Source organism: Talaromyces atroroseus, assembly GCF_001907595.1.
Source record: "Talaromyces atroroseus strain IBT 11181 chromosome Unknown scaffold_4, whole genome shotgun sequence".
Taxonomy (NCBI): domain Eukaryota; kingdom Fungi; phylum Ascomycota; class Eurotiomycetes; order Eurotiales; family Trichocomaceae; genus Talaromyces; species Talaromyces atroroseus.
In genome coordinates, this window is record NW_017971436.1 from 753,428 (window position 1) to 770,631 (window position 17,204).

Genomic DNA, 17,204 nt, shown 5'->3' on the forward strand with positions numbered 1-17,204 from the left:
CCATTTAAGCACTGCACAGTTCGTTCTAGTTCATGAGTGAATGAGGGGAAGGTTGGAAGAGGCCTGTAGAACTGGGATTTTCATGGTGGTATATATAGGCCTGGAACTGACAAGTTTTAGGTAAACCTCGTTTTTTTCTCTTACGTCTGCTCTAGTCAACGCTCCTGGAGGCATTCAGTATTCAAACAGTTCCTATTACTTTGTACTTGCTTAGTACTTCTATTAGAATGTCTGCCGCCCAAGAATTCGAAGCTGCGAATGCACAATATTTCTCGACCTTTAGCAAAGGAGAGTTACCCCTTCCTCCTGCTCGGTATGTCCACACTAAATAACCAAGTACAGGGTGGTTTTATCTTGGTTTATTGACGTCTGTACAGCAAAGTCGCTGTCGTAGCGTGCATGGATGCCCGTATCGGTATGTCGTTCCTGTACTTTCACATATATATATATATTGTGGTATCAACCTTGCCACACATGAGTATTTAACCTTATGCCCGGTATATAGATGTCTTCCGAACTCTCGGTCTCCAAGAAGGCGATGCGCACGTAATTCGCAATGCTGGGGGTCGTGCCAGCGACGCACTTCGCAGCATAATAATCTCCCAGCAGTTACTAGGGACGCGAGAAATCGTCCTTCTACATCATGTACACCCCCTTCCCTTGCTCTTTCTCGTCCTGCCCTAAATAATATATAACTCCAAGCACTGACAACAAATCCCAAAAAAACAGACGGACTGCGGTATGCTAACATTCACCGACGACGTAATCCGAGCCAAAATAAGCGCCGAGCTAAACCAGAATGCGGATCATATTGCGTTCTTGCCCTTTGCACATTTGAAGCAGAGTGTTGTCGATGATATTCGTTTCTTGAAGGAGAGTCCGTTGGTGCTCGATGTGCCGATTTCGGGGTATGTGTACGAGGTTGAGACGGGGAGAATCGTAACAGTTTGATCTCTTACTCCTTTTTCAAACATAATGAATGAATGATATTGAACACTGATTATAGGATTGCCTAGTTCGGCAGGTAATCCTAATGGGGAAACTTCTTGGATAAACCCTAACTGTTGTTAAGATACATGCACTACTTAATCATATTTAAGCTATAATATATATGATTATCGTAAGCAACATCTAGGATAGAGATTTATCCCTCGTCACAGCAAGGAAAGTCAATGACCACAATTGCCTTATGTCCGACTCTATGCACCGGGAAAAAATCAGTACAATACCTAAATTTAGCATTTGAAGCGTGAAAACATACCAACTTGACTCGCCATACCCGGTGGCGGAGGCATAACTCCAAGCGGCGTAGATATGAACGTATCATTGCTTTCATCATATGTCCAAGACCAAACCTCTTGCGATAACCGTGCTTGATTAGCCTCAATTGAGTCCCAGAGGACATTATAAGCAGATTTGACATTGCTATACACAACAGAGTCATGACAAAAGTCGGGAATATTTTCATCATTGCTGTTATTTCTGCTATCGCGCTCAAGACGCGATTCGATGGATTGCTGTGTCAAACGACTGCCCACCCGGCAACGCCCGAGTTGTTGCTCCAGTCCCTTGGCCATCATGGCCAGGGGCCAGGACCAAATCACTGTGCCATGGTAGGCACTACTGTCCCAGTTCTCTGCATACTCCGAGTTTTGGCCATAGGCAGGATTGGACACGAGCATGCCGGCATCAGTGAGAAGGCCAGCAGGGAATGTGCGACGGATATTGTTTGCGGTTTGATTCATGAAGAATGTGAGTTGGTTCTGGTCTCTGGTAGTATTGAGCAGGAAGTGACGGAAACAGTCGTCTGTGTTCATGACAAGGACCTGCGTTTGATTATTGTAGCCATTGAGCGCGAGGGCGTGGAAATTCACATCACTGTCGATGGTGTCAGTTTGGTTGGGTCCGGTGAAGTTGATTGTCTTTGCGTAGGAGGCTACGAGCTGCTTAGCCTTGGATACGGGGATGGTCACGTTGAAAAATCTCAGTGTCTCATCCTCCCAGACTTGAGCGTATTTGTCGGCCAGTGTGTCCCATTGTTCTTGCTGTTGTGTCTGGACGGGGAAGAAGTTGTTGCGAGCAAGAGACGCGATGGCTCGAAGGGCTGCAGGTACCAAAGCCGTATTCACATCGTAGGGAATGCGACCTCCACCAATGCCTACACTCGTGTGTTAGATTAGCGCATTCGCTGAAAATAGTAGTAATATCTAACCATAAGCGCTATCTCTCCATTCGCCCGCAATCTGACCCTCCTTCAGGTGGATCAGGTTGGATTCAGTCTGGTTCTGATTTCCTGCAAATGGCGCAGCTAGTCTCATGATGCGTTCTGCGTTTAGGACTGCCATATCCTGGTAGGTCAGATCGCTATTGCTGGAAATAAAGCCTCCAGCGGAAGTGCTGTCTTTGAGTTTAGTTGATATTCCCGCAGACAGGAGAGGAGTTGTACACGCACTTCAGAAATGCCCCGACTCTATCACGGCCAACGGGATCTTCGACGAAGTATTTGTTCATTAGAATTGGAAGAAAGTAATCGGAATCAACCTGTTGACGATTAATGAACGCTATCAAAAGCCGGTGATACTCATCTCACCATTTCATAATTACATTGTGGCTCAGTACTAAACACGCCATTTTGTTCATTCAGCCATGTAGCATAGTCACTAGAATAAGAGGCCAGTCAGTCAATGGGTGAAAGCGAGACATGGGGGATGACACAGATTCACCCAATGGTCTCCTCATGACACACACTCCCATCTGCCCTATTAATCCGCTCCAGAACCGCAGCAATAACAGCCTCCAAGGCACCGTTTTTGCCTCTGCTCAGAACCGGTTGCAGCAAGAGCGCAGAGATCATGGAATCACGACCAAAGTACGTCAAGAACCGCCACGCACCAGCCAGCAGCTTTGTGGAGTACGACAAGAAAGACAACGCTTCCGTTGTGTCTGATTGCTGCTGAATCAAAGCAGCGGACTGGTTGCTCAACACCTGTCCTGGCGATAATTGCGTCAACTGCATATAATTGTATTCCGCGGTGAACACATAGTCACCAGCCTCAAACACCAAGGTTTTGCTGTTATTGTTGTTGCTGCTACCACTAATAGTAACAGACCCATTTGAAGTAGAAGCAGGTGCGAAATCAAGATGCGTCGAGGTCACATTATCCAGCCAAAGCCGCTGCAGGGAAGCTCCCCCATTGGACAAGCGAGACACGTGAATAGCGTCCTGAATCTCCGGCTGTAAAATACTTGAACCTTCGACATAATCTCGGATCGTGCGTATGCTACCCAAGATGGGGAGGGTGAGAATGGCAGAAGAATTGAAGCGAATGGTGCCGGTGACACCATAGAAGGGGGTCGAATCATTGCCGGAAGCTGCATCTGTGCTATAAGTTGCTGCCAATGGACTGCCTATGGTGGAATTGACGAGCTCGATGCTCAGAGAGCCATTAACGCCGTTTTGAGGCTCGAAGAATGTACAAACCCCGCTGTTGCCGGCGGGCCAAGCAACGATGAGGCGAGGAGCGGTCACAGAGAGGTCGCTGTCAGACTGCGGGCTGGTCACGACAACTTGGACGGCAGTGTTGCAGTCGGAATAGAAGAAGTTGTGGTAGGGTGCGTCTGGGAGATGTAGAGTCGTCGGGGTAGACGGACATGATGGCGCGGCGGCTGCTGCGAGGGCGCTAAAGGCCAGGAAATGATGCCTGCCCATTGATGGATTGACTTGCTGTAGATAAAGTAGAAAAAGATCCCACGTTCATAGGAGCTAGACAGATGTCTACCTTGGTAAGTCAAGCAGAAGAGGTCGGGTAGCAGTGATTACCTAGGTAGGGCCTGATCTCCGCCTTGGGACCACATTCCAACTCCGGTCTCCATGGCCTCGCGTGGCGTCAAGCACAGCAGACAGAGTGGCGCAGTACTTGGTTGTTGGAGATTTGAACGTTCCAAGGTTCCAAGGTTATATGCGGGGTCCCCGCAATCAAAAAAAAAAAAGAAAATACATGTCCAGGGTTTACCCGCACTGTATCTTTCCTACAATGTAGAAGTAGGTGACCATGAGAAAAATATACATATATATTCGTAACGTCGTTTGAGTATCGTGAGGCTTATATCAATGTACATACATGATTATGTGCTGAAATGTAGCCAGACATCCAAATCTGTAGTTATATACCCACAGAGCAGTGGCGTTCTCTTATACTGGTAATATGAGAGAAGAATCCGGCTCGCCATCTCCATGCGTTCAACCTTTCTATGGTGTCTTCTCAAGCCCACTCTGACAAAATCTATCCAGAGAAGAACTAAATCGGTATGCCGGAATCAACTGTCCCAAGCACGATCGGAATTTGATGGGTTACTACTATCCCCTCTCTAAGAGCTGGACGAAGAGCTGGACAACGTAGTGCTGGGCCCCCGACTCATCCCGTGGTAAGAGGGCACTCGCCTTACTATTTCGTGGTACGTGGACTCTCGCCTCGGCTGGTGATAGGTGGGTTCTGGCCTCGGCTCGTGGTATGGCAATGGCGGCGAGTGCTCGAACATGGCTACTGATATAGCGTCCATGTCGTCGTCCAAGGGGTGTTGGTGGGATTTGCTCGGCCGTGGAGTGGGATGCGTGACATCGGAGGCGATGCGAGAGGCATCGACAAAGTCGGGGAGAGCATTTGGTGCCAATGAATGGCTGCTTTCGGAGGTGATGGTTGGCTGGGGGTTATTGTTCCAGCCGTGAGTTCGCACGAGTCGAATCAATTGTCCCAGCACAGCGAATTCTAGCTTTAGCTTGATGCTATAGACGGCCCCTTTCAGCGTGGTCTCTACCACGTAAAAATTCATGTATTCGACCACCAGCAGGCCGACGTCCATTAAGATGATGATCAAGTTGATGACGAGCAACTGATACATGATCTTGCGACTCCCACGCTCTGGATTCCCGCGCAGAAGACCGAGGGTTTCGTAGATGTAGATGCCAGAGAGTATGAATTCTTGCAGACAGAACCCGGTCATCTGGATCTTCTCCATGACATTATACCCATTTACATAATGGGTGTTGGAGCTGGCGAAATTCGATCCGTACGTCAACACAGTAGTCGGTATATGCAGGAGAATAGCGTTGACAATGATCATGCACAGCACGGGACGGAGAATCTTTGGATTCCTGTTCAGCAGGTGCAGTCTTGAATACAACACCATCGACTGACCGGTCACCATTGCATACCAGCCCACGGTCAGAAGAGTCACGGATAGCCATGTGGCCGAGGTGAGTTGGAAGAACTTCATGAGAAAGCCCACGGAATAAGGCAAGACACCCAGCGCCGAAGACACCAGCAGGCTCCAGAAGTACAGCCCGCGATACTGGCGGAAGGTCACGAAGATGAGGACAATGAGCTCTGTTGCGTTGTACCAGGCCACGCCGGTAAACGTCCCCATTGCAATCTGTAGCCCCAGATTATGGCCTGTATAGCCACCGGTGATGCCATTGCTGGGAGCACTATTGGCAGACGACGCCATCTCTTAATGCATGATTTGCAGGAGGCAGAGGCAGGGGCAAAGGCATTTCCTAGCAGTAGCAAGGAAAGGAGATGATGGACAGCGAAAAGACAAGAAAAGACGGTGGAGTGGGACAGGCACCGAAGCCTTGGAAATATATACACGGGTCCTAATAAAATAATACGAATATAATGCGAGTTCTAATTATACCTGAACAACGGGCAACAAAAGAAGCCCATTGAATGTTCCGAATAGCCGCCCCCCAGGATTCCCACCTGAAGGCGGTACCAAGTGAGAACACGCCTCACTGGCCACAACAAAGTTTCCTCTGCGGGCGACATTGCAATTGGTGACTCGTGAAACCTTTCATACTTTCATGGGCAGCGCTCAGGCGGGAAACTAGAGACGGCAGCCTATGGCGGCGAGGCCGCGGGGAGACGACGTTCATCTGGTTGGTTGCTTCCGGCGTAATTTGCGGGGGCGCTGGTACATCGTCGTATTTGACTGAGAGGCTGCTGTCCAGTGCTTGTGTCTTGACATCATTTTGCCCGGTGTTCCGCAGCGTGGAGAGTTGCGCAGTTCAAGAGCTCGTGAGAGCAAAACTTGGATAAAGCCCGACGACAAAAGACGTTACATCATGTGCTGCCAAGACTCGGCCTGAGGCACGTCTCTTTATCCCCCCCTCTCTTTATGTGCCTCAGATTTGTATAGAAATTTGGAATGATATAACATGACTAAAAAAAAAAAAAGGCGCAAATGTTACACGCCGTAGACTCCTGATTGGCAGGTATCTCTTTTCCTTAACCATACATATATACGCCTGTAAAACTCCTCAAAAAAGCCCCCGTGCAAAGAAAAGAGTCTAGCTAGTCCCGATTCTCACCCCCCGTAGCCAAAACCACCCGGTCGACTTCGCCGCGACACTCAGGCATCGCACTCCTCATTTCCATAGCCAAGACATCCCGGAAACTCGTAAACGCCTCTTTCTTGCCCTTGAGATCTTGGTTGCCGCGCTGCACGAGCTCGACGAACTCTCGCGTATAAATGTCTGGGTTTCGTGCCGCGTCGACGTAGTCGATGATTTCGGGGGGCAGTTGGATGCTCGCTACGGGCGGATCATTGGCGTCTCGGTGGGGTGAGGAGGGGTTGGCTGTGACTGTTGGGTCTGGTTTTGTGTCTGTCGAGAGGGTGCTGAGTGCGAGGGTGAGGTTTTTTCTGCAAATACAGCTGTTAGCCTTGTCTGCTCTTCGTCTTATTTGTCGTATTTTTTTTCCCTTCTTTTTTGCACACATACATCTTCCGCACTAATTCAAGCTGAGTCTCGGAGCCCAGGTAGCCATGAACAGCAGACTGAATCTCGAATAGATGTTGAATGACATCTTTGAGTTCATCTAGTCAACCACGTCAGTAGACCAAATAACTTTCAATATCACTTCACTTCCACTCGTAGAGAGAAGACTCACTCTCAACGGTACTCAATGCCACAGGCGCCATGTTGTTCTGCTGACAGCCGGCCAGTCACACTGATTACGTATGTAGTTCAGCAGCAGTAGTACCTCGGGCTGTTGCGCCGCGACGTCTTCCAAGGCAAAAAAGGAATCGATCAAAACTTCGCTATAACTCCGATAACTTGCTCATTGTGGCCTGGTCGGTGTTATGGAGGTGATGAGTTGTCGGCCTTATCGTTTCACAGTCTAATTGATTTCCAGGTCGCTCTCGGAACCTCTCTTGTTGAGACGATAAGACGATATCGCGGGATGGATCATGCGCTTACCGAATGTGGTTAGTGTTACGCTGACGGCCTGAGGATCGACTTTGGGTTGGCATTGCAGTAAGTACATTTAGATGAAATGATCACTTTGACAAGATGATTAGATTTGATTTTGGTTATTTCGTTGATTATATAGGACAGAAGAATGCGATTCTAAAAACTCTAACCTTCTTCATCACAGTGAATTCGTAAACGTCAAACAAAAGAATCAAAGCTAGCCAGTAGCCGGCAGAAAACTATATGCATCGGAGGTATAGGAAGAGTCGGTACCTCTTGCGTATGATATATGATATATATGTATGCATGTATGTACATATGCAAAAGCCATGAGTCAGTGTTCGTCATCGGCATATCCAAAAAAAAAAGAAGCAAAGATAGAACAACAACGTTGCTAAAGATTCAAGACTATACTTCTCTAGTGCGGATGGAAGAAATCTTTGGAACGTCAATCTCCGTCTCGACGAGTTCTAACCCTGAAAGGCTTGGGTATCGTCGACTGAAGTTGGCCTCCCAGTCTTCGCCTGACGGGCTTGTGGGATCAGCTGTTGGAAGGGGAACGTCTACTCGGCCCCCTCCAGTTTGAAGTTTCTTGGGCTTTGGGGGCGCTGCTGGTCGTTGGGATGTGCGCTGCAAAGGTATAGTGTCCACAGGACTTCCCTTCGCAGGTGTTTGAGCCGGGCCGCCAGCTGTGTTGAGCTTTGTCAGAGACGAAGGGCCTCTAATGTCCTGCGGCGAGGGCTTGGGCCGGGTAGGTAAACGAGGCGTATATTCTCTGTCATCTGACTCTGATGTCTGTCCAGGTCCACCTGATTCGGTGTCTGTGTATTTTCCATACCCAGATGCTGTCCTTGGTGTAGGTCTACTCTTCTCCTGAAGAAGCGTTTGGACTTTATTTTGGATGGCAGGTGCTTTGGAACCATCTCGCCCGCCCGAACCTCGCCCAGCAACTTGGAGCCGATACTCGGCCGCCGCATTGGCTACTCGTTTCTCTTCCTGTGAAAGTCGCCTGCGTTCCAGTTCCCGTCGCATTTCGGGAGAAATGTCTGTGGGATCGGAATCGAAACCCCCATCATCGCTTCGGTCATCCGTGGCCTCAGAACCAGCAATAGGAGTCAATCGCTTGTCCACTTCGCTTGGAGAAGGTGTCCGACTCTTGCTGTCAGAAGGGTTTTGTTCAAAACGACGGAAAGCGTCACCAAAGCGCCCGGAGAGCAAGCCCTTTCCTGATATCGCCAGAGAAGACAAACTGGAGCGTTTGGAATGTTTTGGACCACCGCTGAGGCGCTTTTCCTTTTTTCGAGCGAGCTCCTCTTCCTCACGTACACGGAGATAATCGACATTAGAAGTGATATTTGCACCATCAACATCATAGTCTCCGTCCGTGCGTGCATGATTGAGCGGCTCTCCGAAGTCGTACTCACTGCGACGTGGATCCAGCGCAGGGCTGCGAATAACTGGTTCCCTTGAAGGTGAGTCATATCTGGCTCCAAGATGAAGACTAGAAGGCCTGATGCGAGAGTTTGCCGACCTTGGACGCGCCAACGCATCGTCGAGTTCGCGAAACGAGGGTCTCGAAATATCTAGAGATGGCCGAGTAGAGCTTTGAGTTCGTGAGATCTCCTCAGATGACAACCTGGGCTTGGGCTCTACGGCTTGAATAGTTGTTGTCCGAGAAGGCACACTGCCCGACCCTGAGGGTGGTCGACCGTCCTCTACGGACCATGGCTGTCGCTGTCGTTCTTGCGACGGCGCTGGGAACCTGTATATTGGGCGACTAGAAGATGGCCGAGTTTCTGAACTGGAAGGCGGTGATACATCTGTCATAGTACCGGTCGATACCATCTGCGGTCGCTGGGAAGCGTTTGTTGTTTGTGACGATGGCTGAGTCCGTTCGCGTTCCCCTTTTTGAGAGGGAGACCTTTTTAGTCCTTGCTCAACCGCAGGAGTAGGAATAGCTGAGCGGCTTCCGACCTCTTCCTTTGCTGGTAGGTAGGGAGAAGCGGGCTTTGCAAAAGCATCATCAGCCAACGCATTTGTAAACCGTTGTGAAAGGTCTTCCGTGTCGGGTTTCTTTTCGGAGACAGTAGGTTCAAATTCAAACTTCCCGCCTTTTTCATGCAGCAAGGAGAATTGGTCAAGGGTGGGAAACCGGGATGCTAGTTCATCCGCGCTTTGGCTCTTCCTTTTACTTCCATCAAGAGCGGCAAATGGGTCACTGGAAGAAGGTCCACGATATGGCGAAGGACTGGGGTGCGCAGAGTTTTGTTGCGATGAGGGTTTTGACGGGCGCCCCCTTCGCATGGGGGCTATTTCAGGTACGATCTTAGTCTCTTGCAAAGGAGGCGAGAAAACAGCACCAATACGTGGTACTTCAGATGGTGGCGGTGGTAACTCTTGATTACGGCGGGCTTCGGACTGTGTTCGATGCTCATAGATCTGCAAAGTTAGGGGGGAAAAGACGTCAGAATACGAGAACACAATGCAGCGTTCTACAGGGATCTAAACTCACATCTCGAATTGGAACCTCTTTGCCTTGCATAAGGCAAACCTCCTTGAGGACCCCATATATCGTAGGTCGGTTTTGAGGGTTTTCTTGCAACATTGAAGCTAGACATGGTCCGTTAGTCCACTTGCCAAGAAAGAAAAGGAAATAATCAGTTGTGAGACTTGAACCTACCAATGAGTCTTTTGAGCCGATCGGAAAAGGTAGGATATGACGGAAACTTGTAGCTAGCGTTGAGAATAGCCATATGGCCCACATCTTCGAATGGAGTTGTATAATAGCAGAGCTTATATAGTAGAACCCCGAGGGCCCAGATGTCGCTTTTCTCATCAATAGGCTGCTTTCGGTAGACATCTATCATCTCGGGACTGCGATACTGCATTGTCGTGTGCCGTTGGATATCATCCTCAATCAATCTGCCCTCTGCGGCAGACGTGGCGGCCGGGCGGGGAGGTGCAGTAGAACCAAAGTCACACAGTTTGTACAGCGGAGACTTGCCCGACAGCGATATGAGGACATTTTCGACTTTCAAGTCTCTGTGTAGTAGCGGTGGCTTCAGGTAGTGCATGCAAGCAACACCCTCCGAGACATCAGAGAAGATCTTCAGAATCTCCGGTTCGGTTAGCCGATGCTGCAAGCGAGTGTTCATGAAGTCAATCAGTCCTCCCCCCTGGCAGTTTTCCATGAGCAGAAAGACTTCGTACCCGCCCCCTTTCAGTTGCGATGCATGAGAATCAATGTAAGTGACGATGTGCCGGTGGCCCTTTAATTTCTTCATGGTTTCGACTTCGGTGCGCATACCGGCCAGCGCTGTCTTATCGGGGACGGCCACTCGCTTCAGAACGCCAGTGTCTGAGCCGTCAACAGGCTGTGGAAGTTTGACCACATATACATGTGCGAATCCTCCTTCGGACAAATACTTCTCAATGACCACTCGGTGGTTGCCTACCTGGACCTTGGTGCCAGGCACAAAGGTGCCAGCTGGCGCGGAGGAAGCCATTGGGACGGCGTGGCTGACGGAGGCTCCTTGACGGGGAGGGAAGGCTTGCGGGGCAGATTGAGAATGTACTTGTGCATGGTAAGAGGCCATATCGAACGGGTTGGTTGCCCTCAGCCCTTGGGGAAGGGGAAGGGGGAAGAGGAACTGCAGGTCCCAGCGATTACGGCCAACAGCATAGAGGGGGGACCCGCTGCGAGAACAGGTAGGCAGTACTCCGTAGGCGTTTCTGAGGAGAATCTGGAGAAGAAGAAGCGCAGGCTTGAGCTGGGGAAAAGAGTTATTTTCCTTGAGCAGCAGGAGGGAAGCAAGAGAAGCTCCTGCACTGCTTGTGATGCCAGCGTCAGTCAGCCTTGGGCGAGCAACGTGACGGGCGGCGGGCTTGGTTTGTCCAGTCCTCACCGCCGAGGCCGTCCAATCATCATCGGTGTGTGTCTGCCTACACTCTACAGTCTCTTAACTAGTACCTACCTACCAAACTACCAACCAGCCATGAACACCTACAGTAGTACGATCGACGTGTGCTGTTACTACGGTCTTCGACTCTTTGGCTAACTACTTAGCTAGGAGCCATCGCCGGACTGAGCCATCCATTGCTCCCGTCATGTGACGCCTGCACGGGTCACACAGCCTGGGAGAGCGCGTGAGGTGCGAAGTCAGGATGCATTTGGCATTGCCCCAGGATTCCTTTCCTGCTGGCATCTGTCTGAACATTCAACAGCCACATAGCGAGCGAGTCAGTCAAGCCACGAGCGGTTCGACGGGAGCGGGCCGGGACGGCGGCGTTGTCAGGGTGACCGCCGGATATGATTCCATGCTCACTGTTTTGCTGCTGACAAGCCTGGCGAACTGCATGATTGGACTGCCCGATGTGATATGCACGGTATCGAGCAACTTGCACGCTGGTATGGCCACGTAGGCTGGTGGTTATCGTACATACAGAGTACGAGACGACGAGCGTGACTGGGCGCTGGTTGGTCCATCGCAAAAGCCGCCATCGCAAAACAGGAAAACCAAAACAAACAACTCCTTTTCCGAGAAGAACAGCAGCGAGAGTAGCATCCATCAATCAAACAACTTGTCATCGAGTCGAGTCGTCGAAGATGTCGAAGCGAAGCTAGCATTATTGAGTTGTCTGGCGTAGACATTGGACAACCAAAAATCTCCTGGCAAAATATATCACTGCGCATGCCAATGACTTAGACATCCGAATTTGCATGAGTTAAAATCTAACGTAACTCCAGGGTCCCAGAAGGCGACCGGATATTTAATATCAAGGAAACTAGCTAAATAATAATAATTTCACGTCCGCGGCTCTGAGGTGAATAAAGGCAGGCCGTGCTGTGGGAGACGAAAAAGGGAAAAAAAAAAATAAGGGCAAAGACAAAGACAAGCTAGAGGGGCCTCCTTCCCTCTTGCTCCTTCCCCATCCGCCACTCCCTCAACTCAACTTCCTCCGCAACCTCAACCTCAACCTCGCCTCACCTTGGTACGCTCTTCTGCGTGCCAACAGCCGTGATTTGCAAGTTTCCGTCAAAAGCAATTCTCCCTTCCGGTGCATTGTCAGCAAGCCACTAAATACCTCCCGATAAAGTTACTCTGGCCAACCCGCTTACAATAAAGACTCCCACATTCCAGTCTCGGAGAACAATTCCTGTGCCACCATCAGTCTATGAACGATATCCCCTCTACGAGGCAACGACGCCCAATGCACTGATGGGCCAACCGCCCCAGTGCCAGCCGATGTCGCAGTGAATATGAAGTCAACAGCACTTGTTTTTCGCCGTCAAACTTTGCACACTTGTTTCTCCAGATAACTTTCACGGTCAAAAAGAAAAAAAAAAAAAAAAAAAAAGGGAAGGAAGCCACCTCCGTGAGAGTGGGGTTCGAGAGGACCGTAAAGGAGAGAAATATATATACACATTTATCACGACGCATTGGACAACCATTCAAGCCATAACGACAGCGCGCAGCAATGGACGGTCCTCCGCCTCCGCCGCCGCCGCATGGCGCCAACCCAAACACCACAGAAGGGACTCCGAAGTATCGGAAATCAACTGACTTGCCCGACGGTCCATATGACATTTTTATTATTCCGCCCCATTCCGCCGGTTCGGGATTTCTGTACCTCCCATCCTTACAATGCCACCGCAACAGCTTCATCGCAGGGTCGCTCTCTACGCTATTGATAGTCGCGGTATGGACTTTAATCCAGCCCACAGTCAAAACCTGGGTCGCAACAACCAACGCAACTGGAGGAATGGGGGTCATTGTTCTGGTTCTCGCAGTTGGATTTGCGGGCTGGTACTTTGGGACCATGCAGAATGATGGAGGTGCAAATGGCAGCTCAGCGAACAGGCCCCGACCCGGAGGAGCAGCGTTTGGTGGTGGCTATCAATACGGCGCATATCAAAACCAAGGCGGTCCCTACCAGAACGGAGGACCAACACCAAACGGAGGGCCACCGCCAAACTCTCACTTCAACAGCGGAGGCCACTACAATCACGGAGGCGCATCACAGCCGCCCCCGTACAATAATCATAACGCTCAACCCAATACCAATAACAACACCGAAAAAAATGCTAAAGGCAGCACTCCGAATGATGACCCTAAGAAGGCAGAAGCGGAACGGGAAAAGGCCCGTGAAGAGGCCAGGCAAAGAGAGGAAGCAGAACGGGAGAAAGCCCGTGAAGAGGCCAGGCGGAAAGAAGAAGCGGAACGAGAGAAAGCCCGCGAAGAGGCCAGGCGGAAAGAAGAAGCCGAGTGGGCAAAAGCCCGTGAAGAGACCAGGCGAAAAGAAGCTGAATGGGAAAAGGCCCGTGAGGAGACTAGGCGGAAAGAAGAAATTCGGCGAAAGATGGAAGCTTATAGAAAGAAGAGGGAAGCCGAAGAGGCCGAGAGAAGGAGACAAAAGGAACGCGAAGCCATGGAGGAAGAACTGAGAAGGCGCAAAGAGGAGCTGGAAAAAGAAGCTGCTGCTGCTAAAGCCGCCGCTGAAAAGGAGGTTAGAGAACGGGCAGAGCGAGAAGCTGCGGAAAGAGAGGAGAAAGCTAGAAGGGAGCAAGCAGAGCGGGAAGAGAGGGTCCGAAAAGAAGCAGCTGAACAGGAGGAGAGAGAGAAAAAGCAGGCTGCGGAAAAAGAGGCTGCTGCTAAGGAGGCTGCAAAGAAAGAGGCTGCTGCTCGTTTTGCAGCGGCCAAAGAAGCAGCGGCCAAAAAGTTCGCTGCTGCCAAAGAGGCTGCCGCAAAAGCCAAACAGAGTGCTCCAGCTCATACTGCTGCGTCGGCTCCATCAGCTGCTCCACCACGAACTCCCTCTCCGAGAAAGCCACCGCCGCCCTCAACAAGGACTGCAGAAGAAGACGACGCCTATTCTTTCCGGCCGTATGATAGGCCTCGCCGACCATATGGAGGAACATCATCACCCTCTGTCTACTCCGAATCTTCATATGCTCCATCACAATCGACGGCACGAACAACGCCTCCACCATCTCATCGTGGACCGTATACGACAAAGGATCCAGACAAAGTCATTATCTCTGGAGTATATCTCTTCAACAATGCTTTCCAGAAGACTCCAATAGCACAACTTGTTTCTGGGAAAGGCACCGTTACTGATGGACTAATCCTGAAAATTACGACGGAAGGATTGTTTATTGATGATGATGTGCGTGGTATTGCACAGAGAGAATGGGATGTGAAAGCGTGGACTTTGAAGTCGGTTGAGGTATGATGCCTGTAGTTTCTTGAAAAGAAAGCAGTTGCTAACGCATATCCCATTTTCAGATGGTCGAATTGCGAGGCCTACAGATCGTCCGTTTCAGCGTGCGCGATGCAGAAGGCAAGAGATACGTTTTCATTCTCGGCAAGCCTGAAGTGTGGAAGGTCAAGCAGGGCTTGGGACGACTGCGACGCGGCTCCCAAGTACGAGCATTGAGCCAATCTGAACTGCCCAGGAACGAGGGCAATGCGATTCTAACGAATTTGGGCTACGCCTAGCTCAATCTAACAAGAATCATGTGATTTTTTTTTCTCCCCGACCGACTTGACTATATTTGCGAGAAGAGCATTTGAAGCATGGCATCGGATCATCTTGTACAGCGTTCCGTATTTCTCCTCCTACCCACTCCCCCACACTTTTCCAATGTTGCTCTATTGTTGTTGGAATTGTCATTAGTCATTTGTCATTAGCGATGGAGTTCCTCTTCGCTGACACCACTATGACCACCGTCATTATCAAAGGGGTTTCTTTGCACAGACCAATCCTAATATGTATGACGTTTTGTTAACGATTCCCCCACTGCCCGTTTATTTCATATGATATCATTTTTTGTTGGCTACTTATTGGCAGACTGAAAGAACGAACGAATCAAGATATGTAGATAGCACAGATAATTAGTCCAATATTATGCACATACCTACGATCCATTCGGATCAGCGCGGCCCGACATTACCGTGCAGGCCAACCAGCAGACACCAAAAATGTGTTGCCTAAGGACGGCTGAGGCTCTTGGCTCATCAAATCCGTAATCCCTCGTATTGTGTATGTACAGTAATTTATGCTGGAATCTCGCTGCCTAACTTCGTTGAGAGGGAATATTATACTCGATCATCAGTGAATGGGGGTTTAGTGTTTACCATCCATACTGCTTATATATATATATATATATATATGTTTGCTTCGCAATATCGCCATTCATTGAACAGAACAATGATAATGGCGAATGCAGAACAACCAAATGCGCTCATGAGCGACAACGATCGTGAGAGATCCTCCTCTCCGCAGGGCTCATTTGAGCACGTCGTTTACGAGAACTCGGATTCGGACTCGGTGACCCTATCTGGCTCTGATCAAGCACAGCAAGCTCAAACTCACGATGGCAAGCGTGATTTTAAATATGATGAAGCGGCCGAAGTCATGTCGGATACCGAGACGTTACCTGAATATAAGCCCGAGACCTCTCACTATGAGACGGCTGCTCTTCTGACCAAAGGCGCTTACCATGATCAAGATGCGGCCGAGCAGGCGGATGAAGGGGGCAGTAAGTGCTCTCGACGCGGTTGCTTTGGCCGTCGTCGATGTTGTCGTCGTCGTGGTCGTCGAGCATCAATGAAGTGCGACAAGAAGCGTCGTGTACGCAGACGCATCGCGTTCTTTATCAAGACTTTTTTGCTGCTTGGTTTATTCTCATTTCTGATGGTCAAGATGTGTCTGCGGCATAAAAGAGTAAGTACAAAACAAATTCATCCAAATCAAGGAGAAAGGAGAGATAGATGCTGACCTTGTTTGCTTGTTCAGGGCGAACACTTCTCCGACTTTGAAGATTTCTCTACTCCAAGACAGATTATTCGCAATTATTATTCACACGATATTTCCGGTCAATTCCCTCTATTTGACCTCCTAGCTCTCAAGACTACATCGGGTAATATCAATGTTGTCATTGCGCCGCAGCCGGCCGGCCCTGAATATCCTGATGAACCAGCTCGTCTGCTCTTGAAGACGGATTCAGGATCCATCTCTGTGGCCTTTGTTCATAAGAGTGTACTTTATCTAGTCACTTACGACAACGGTGACATTGAGCGACTCGACACCCTTCCCGCGGATTTCGAAAACCTGGAGAATGTAGGCGTGGCTAGTATCATGCGGACCGAGACCCAGATCCCATATCGGCCGTACGAAGTGGTCATTTCTACCAGGAGTGGTTCTATAAATGGCAGAATCATTTTCTCTTCCTCCGTTTACCTAGAAACGCATTCGGGCGATATCTCGGCATCTCTTCTTCCTGTGGTCCCTCTTGGTGACGATGCTGTTGACGCCATCACTGATGGTACTTCCATTGTGACTAAGACGCTCAGCGGTACTCAGGCAATTGCATTGGGTGAGCCACTCTTTACCAACTCTTCGGAGGAAGAGAAGGCCTCTTATAATATTACTGAAGATGTTTTTTCTTCATACTCGGCTACATCTTCGCACATTAGTGAATCCGGGAACCTCCAGATCAGCTACCCGCGTTCCTGGGCAGGTAATCTCACGGCCTTGTACAACTGGGGCCCAGTTGCGCTTGGAGGTAGGGGCCTTGAGATCACGGAAAGTAATCATAGGTATACGAAGGGGTTCAAGCGTCCTAATGACGATGAAGATAAAGCGCATGAATGGTGGGGCAGCCGTGGTGATATGGAGGTTCTTCTGAAAACAGATTCCGGTGCTGTTAGCTTCCATGTTTAGGACCAATTTATAGCTGGCTGTCTGGAAATGAATTCTGGTATTCAAAGGCAAAGGCATGTTTTATGTGCACATTGAATTGTTTAATCTTATCTTGTTGATTGAATCAGTCATAAAGTTCGTACTAGTGTAACCCAATTCAAAAGGAATGTTATTTCTGTCCCTATTGTTAGGAATTTGATAGTTATGCCTCAACTAGTGTTGCCAGATAGTGGCTTGCTTACTTAAC

At 49.6% G+C, this 17,204-nt stretch overlaps 6 protein-coding genes across 6 annotated transcripts; 3 read left to right on the top strand and 3 right to left on the bottom strand.

Moving 5' to 3' along the window:
• Positions 1-227: 227 nt before the first annotated feature.
• Positions 228-1,016, top strand: UA08_04142 (hypothetical protein; the record flags this gene model as incomplete). Its single annotated transcript, XM_020266433.1, has 5 exons — positions 228-313; positions 378-415; positions 506-645; positions 730-908; positions 1,007-1,016. 5 exons carry the CDS (start codon positions 228-230, stop codon positions 1,014-1,016), a joined length of 453 nt encoding a protein of 150 aa, XP_020120602.1.
• A 219-nt stretch (positions 1,017-1,235) lies between these two features.
• Positions 1,236-5,505, bottom strand: UA08_04143 (hypothetical protein; the record flags this gene model as incomplete). The annotated part of the gene is made up of 8 exons (XM_020266434.1): positions 1,236-2,158; positions 2,213-2,397; positions 2,453-2,541; positions 2,591-2,660; positions 2,724-3,724; positions 4,122-4,157; positions 4,447-5,152; positions 5,213-5,505. 8 exons carry the CDS (start codon positions 5,503-5,505, stop codon positions 1,236-1,238), a joined length of 3,303 nt encoding a protein of 1,100 aa, XP_020120603.1.
• Positions 5,506-6,350: 845 nt separating this feature from the next.
• UA08_04144 (Mediator of RNA polymerase II transcription subunit 10) lies at positions 6,351-6,978 on the bottom strand (the record flags this gene model as incomplete). The annotated part of the gene is made up of 3 exons (XM_020266435.1): positions 6,351-6,699; positions 6,779-6,875; positions 6,948-6,978. The coding sequence occupies 3 exons, from the start codon at positions 6,976-6,978 to the stop codon at positions 6,351-6,353; spliced, it is 477 nt and encodes a 158-aa protein (XP_020120604.1).
• Positions 6,979-7,660: 682 nt separating this feature from the next.
• UA08_04145 (hypothetical protein) lies at positions 7,661-10,848 on the bottom strand (the record flags this gene model as incomplete). The annotated part of the gene is made up of 3 exons (XM_020266436.1): positions 7,661-9,670; positions 9,765-9,862; positions 9,933-10,848. 3 exons carry the CDS (start codon positions 10,846-10,848, stop codon positions 7,661-7,663), a joined length of 3,024 nt encoding a protein of 1,007 aa, XP_020120619.1.
• A 1,882-nt stretch (positions 10,849-12,730) lies between these two features.
• On the top strand, positions 12,731-14,751 carry UA08_04146 (hypothetical protein; the record flags this gene model as incomplete). The annotated part of the gene is made up of 2 exons (XM_020266437.1): positions 12,731-14,479; positions 14,539-14,751. The coding sequence occupies 2 exons, from the start codon at positions 12,731-12,733 to the stop codon at positions 14,749-14,751; spliced, it is 1,962 nt and encodes a 653-aa protein (XP_020120621.1).
• A 718-nt stretch (positions 14,752-15,469) lies between these two features.
• UA08_04147 (hypothetical protein) lies at positions 15,470-16,978 on the top strand (the record flags this gene model as incomplete). Its single annotated transcript, XM_020266438.1, has 2 exons — positions 15,470-15,979; positions 16,052-16,978. 2 exons carry the CDS (start codon positions 15,470-15,472, stop codon positions 16,976-16,978), a joined length of 1,437 nt encoding a protein of 478 aa, XP_020120623.1.
• Positions 16,979-17,204: the final 226 nt, after the last annotated feature.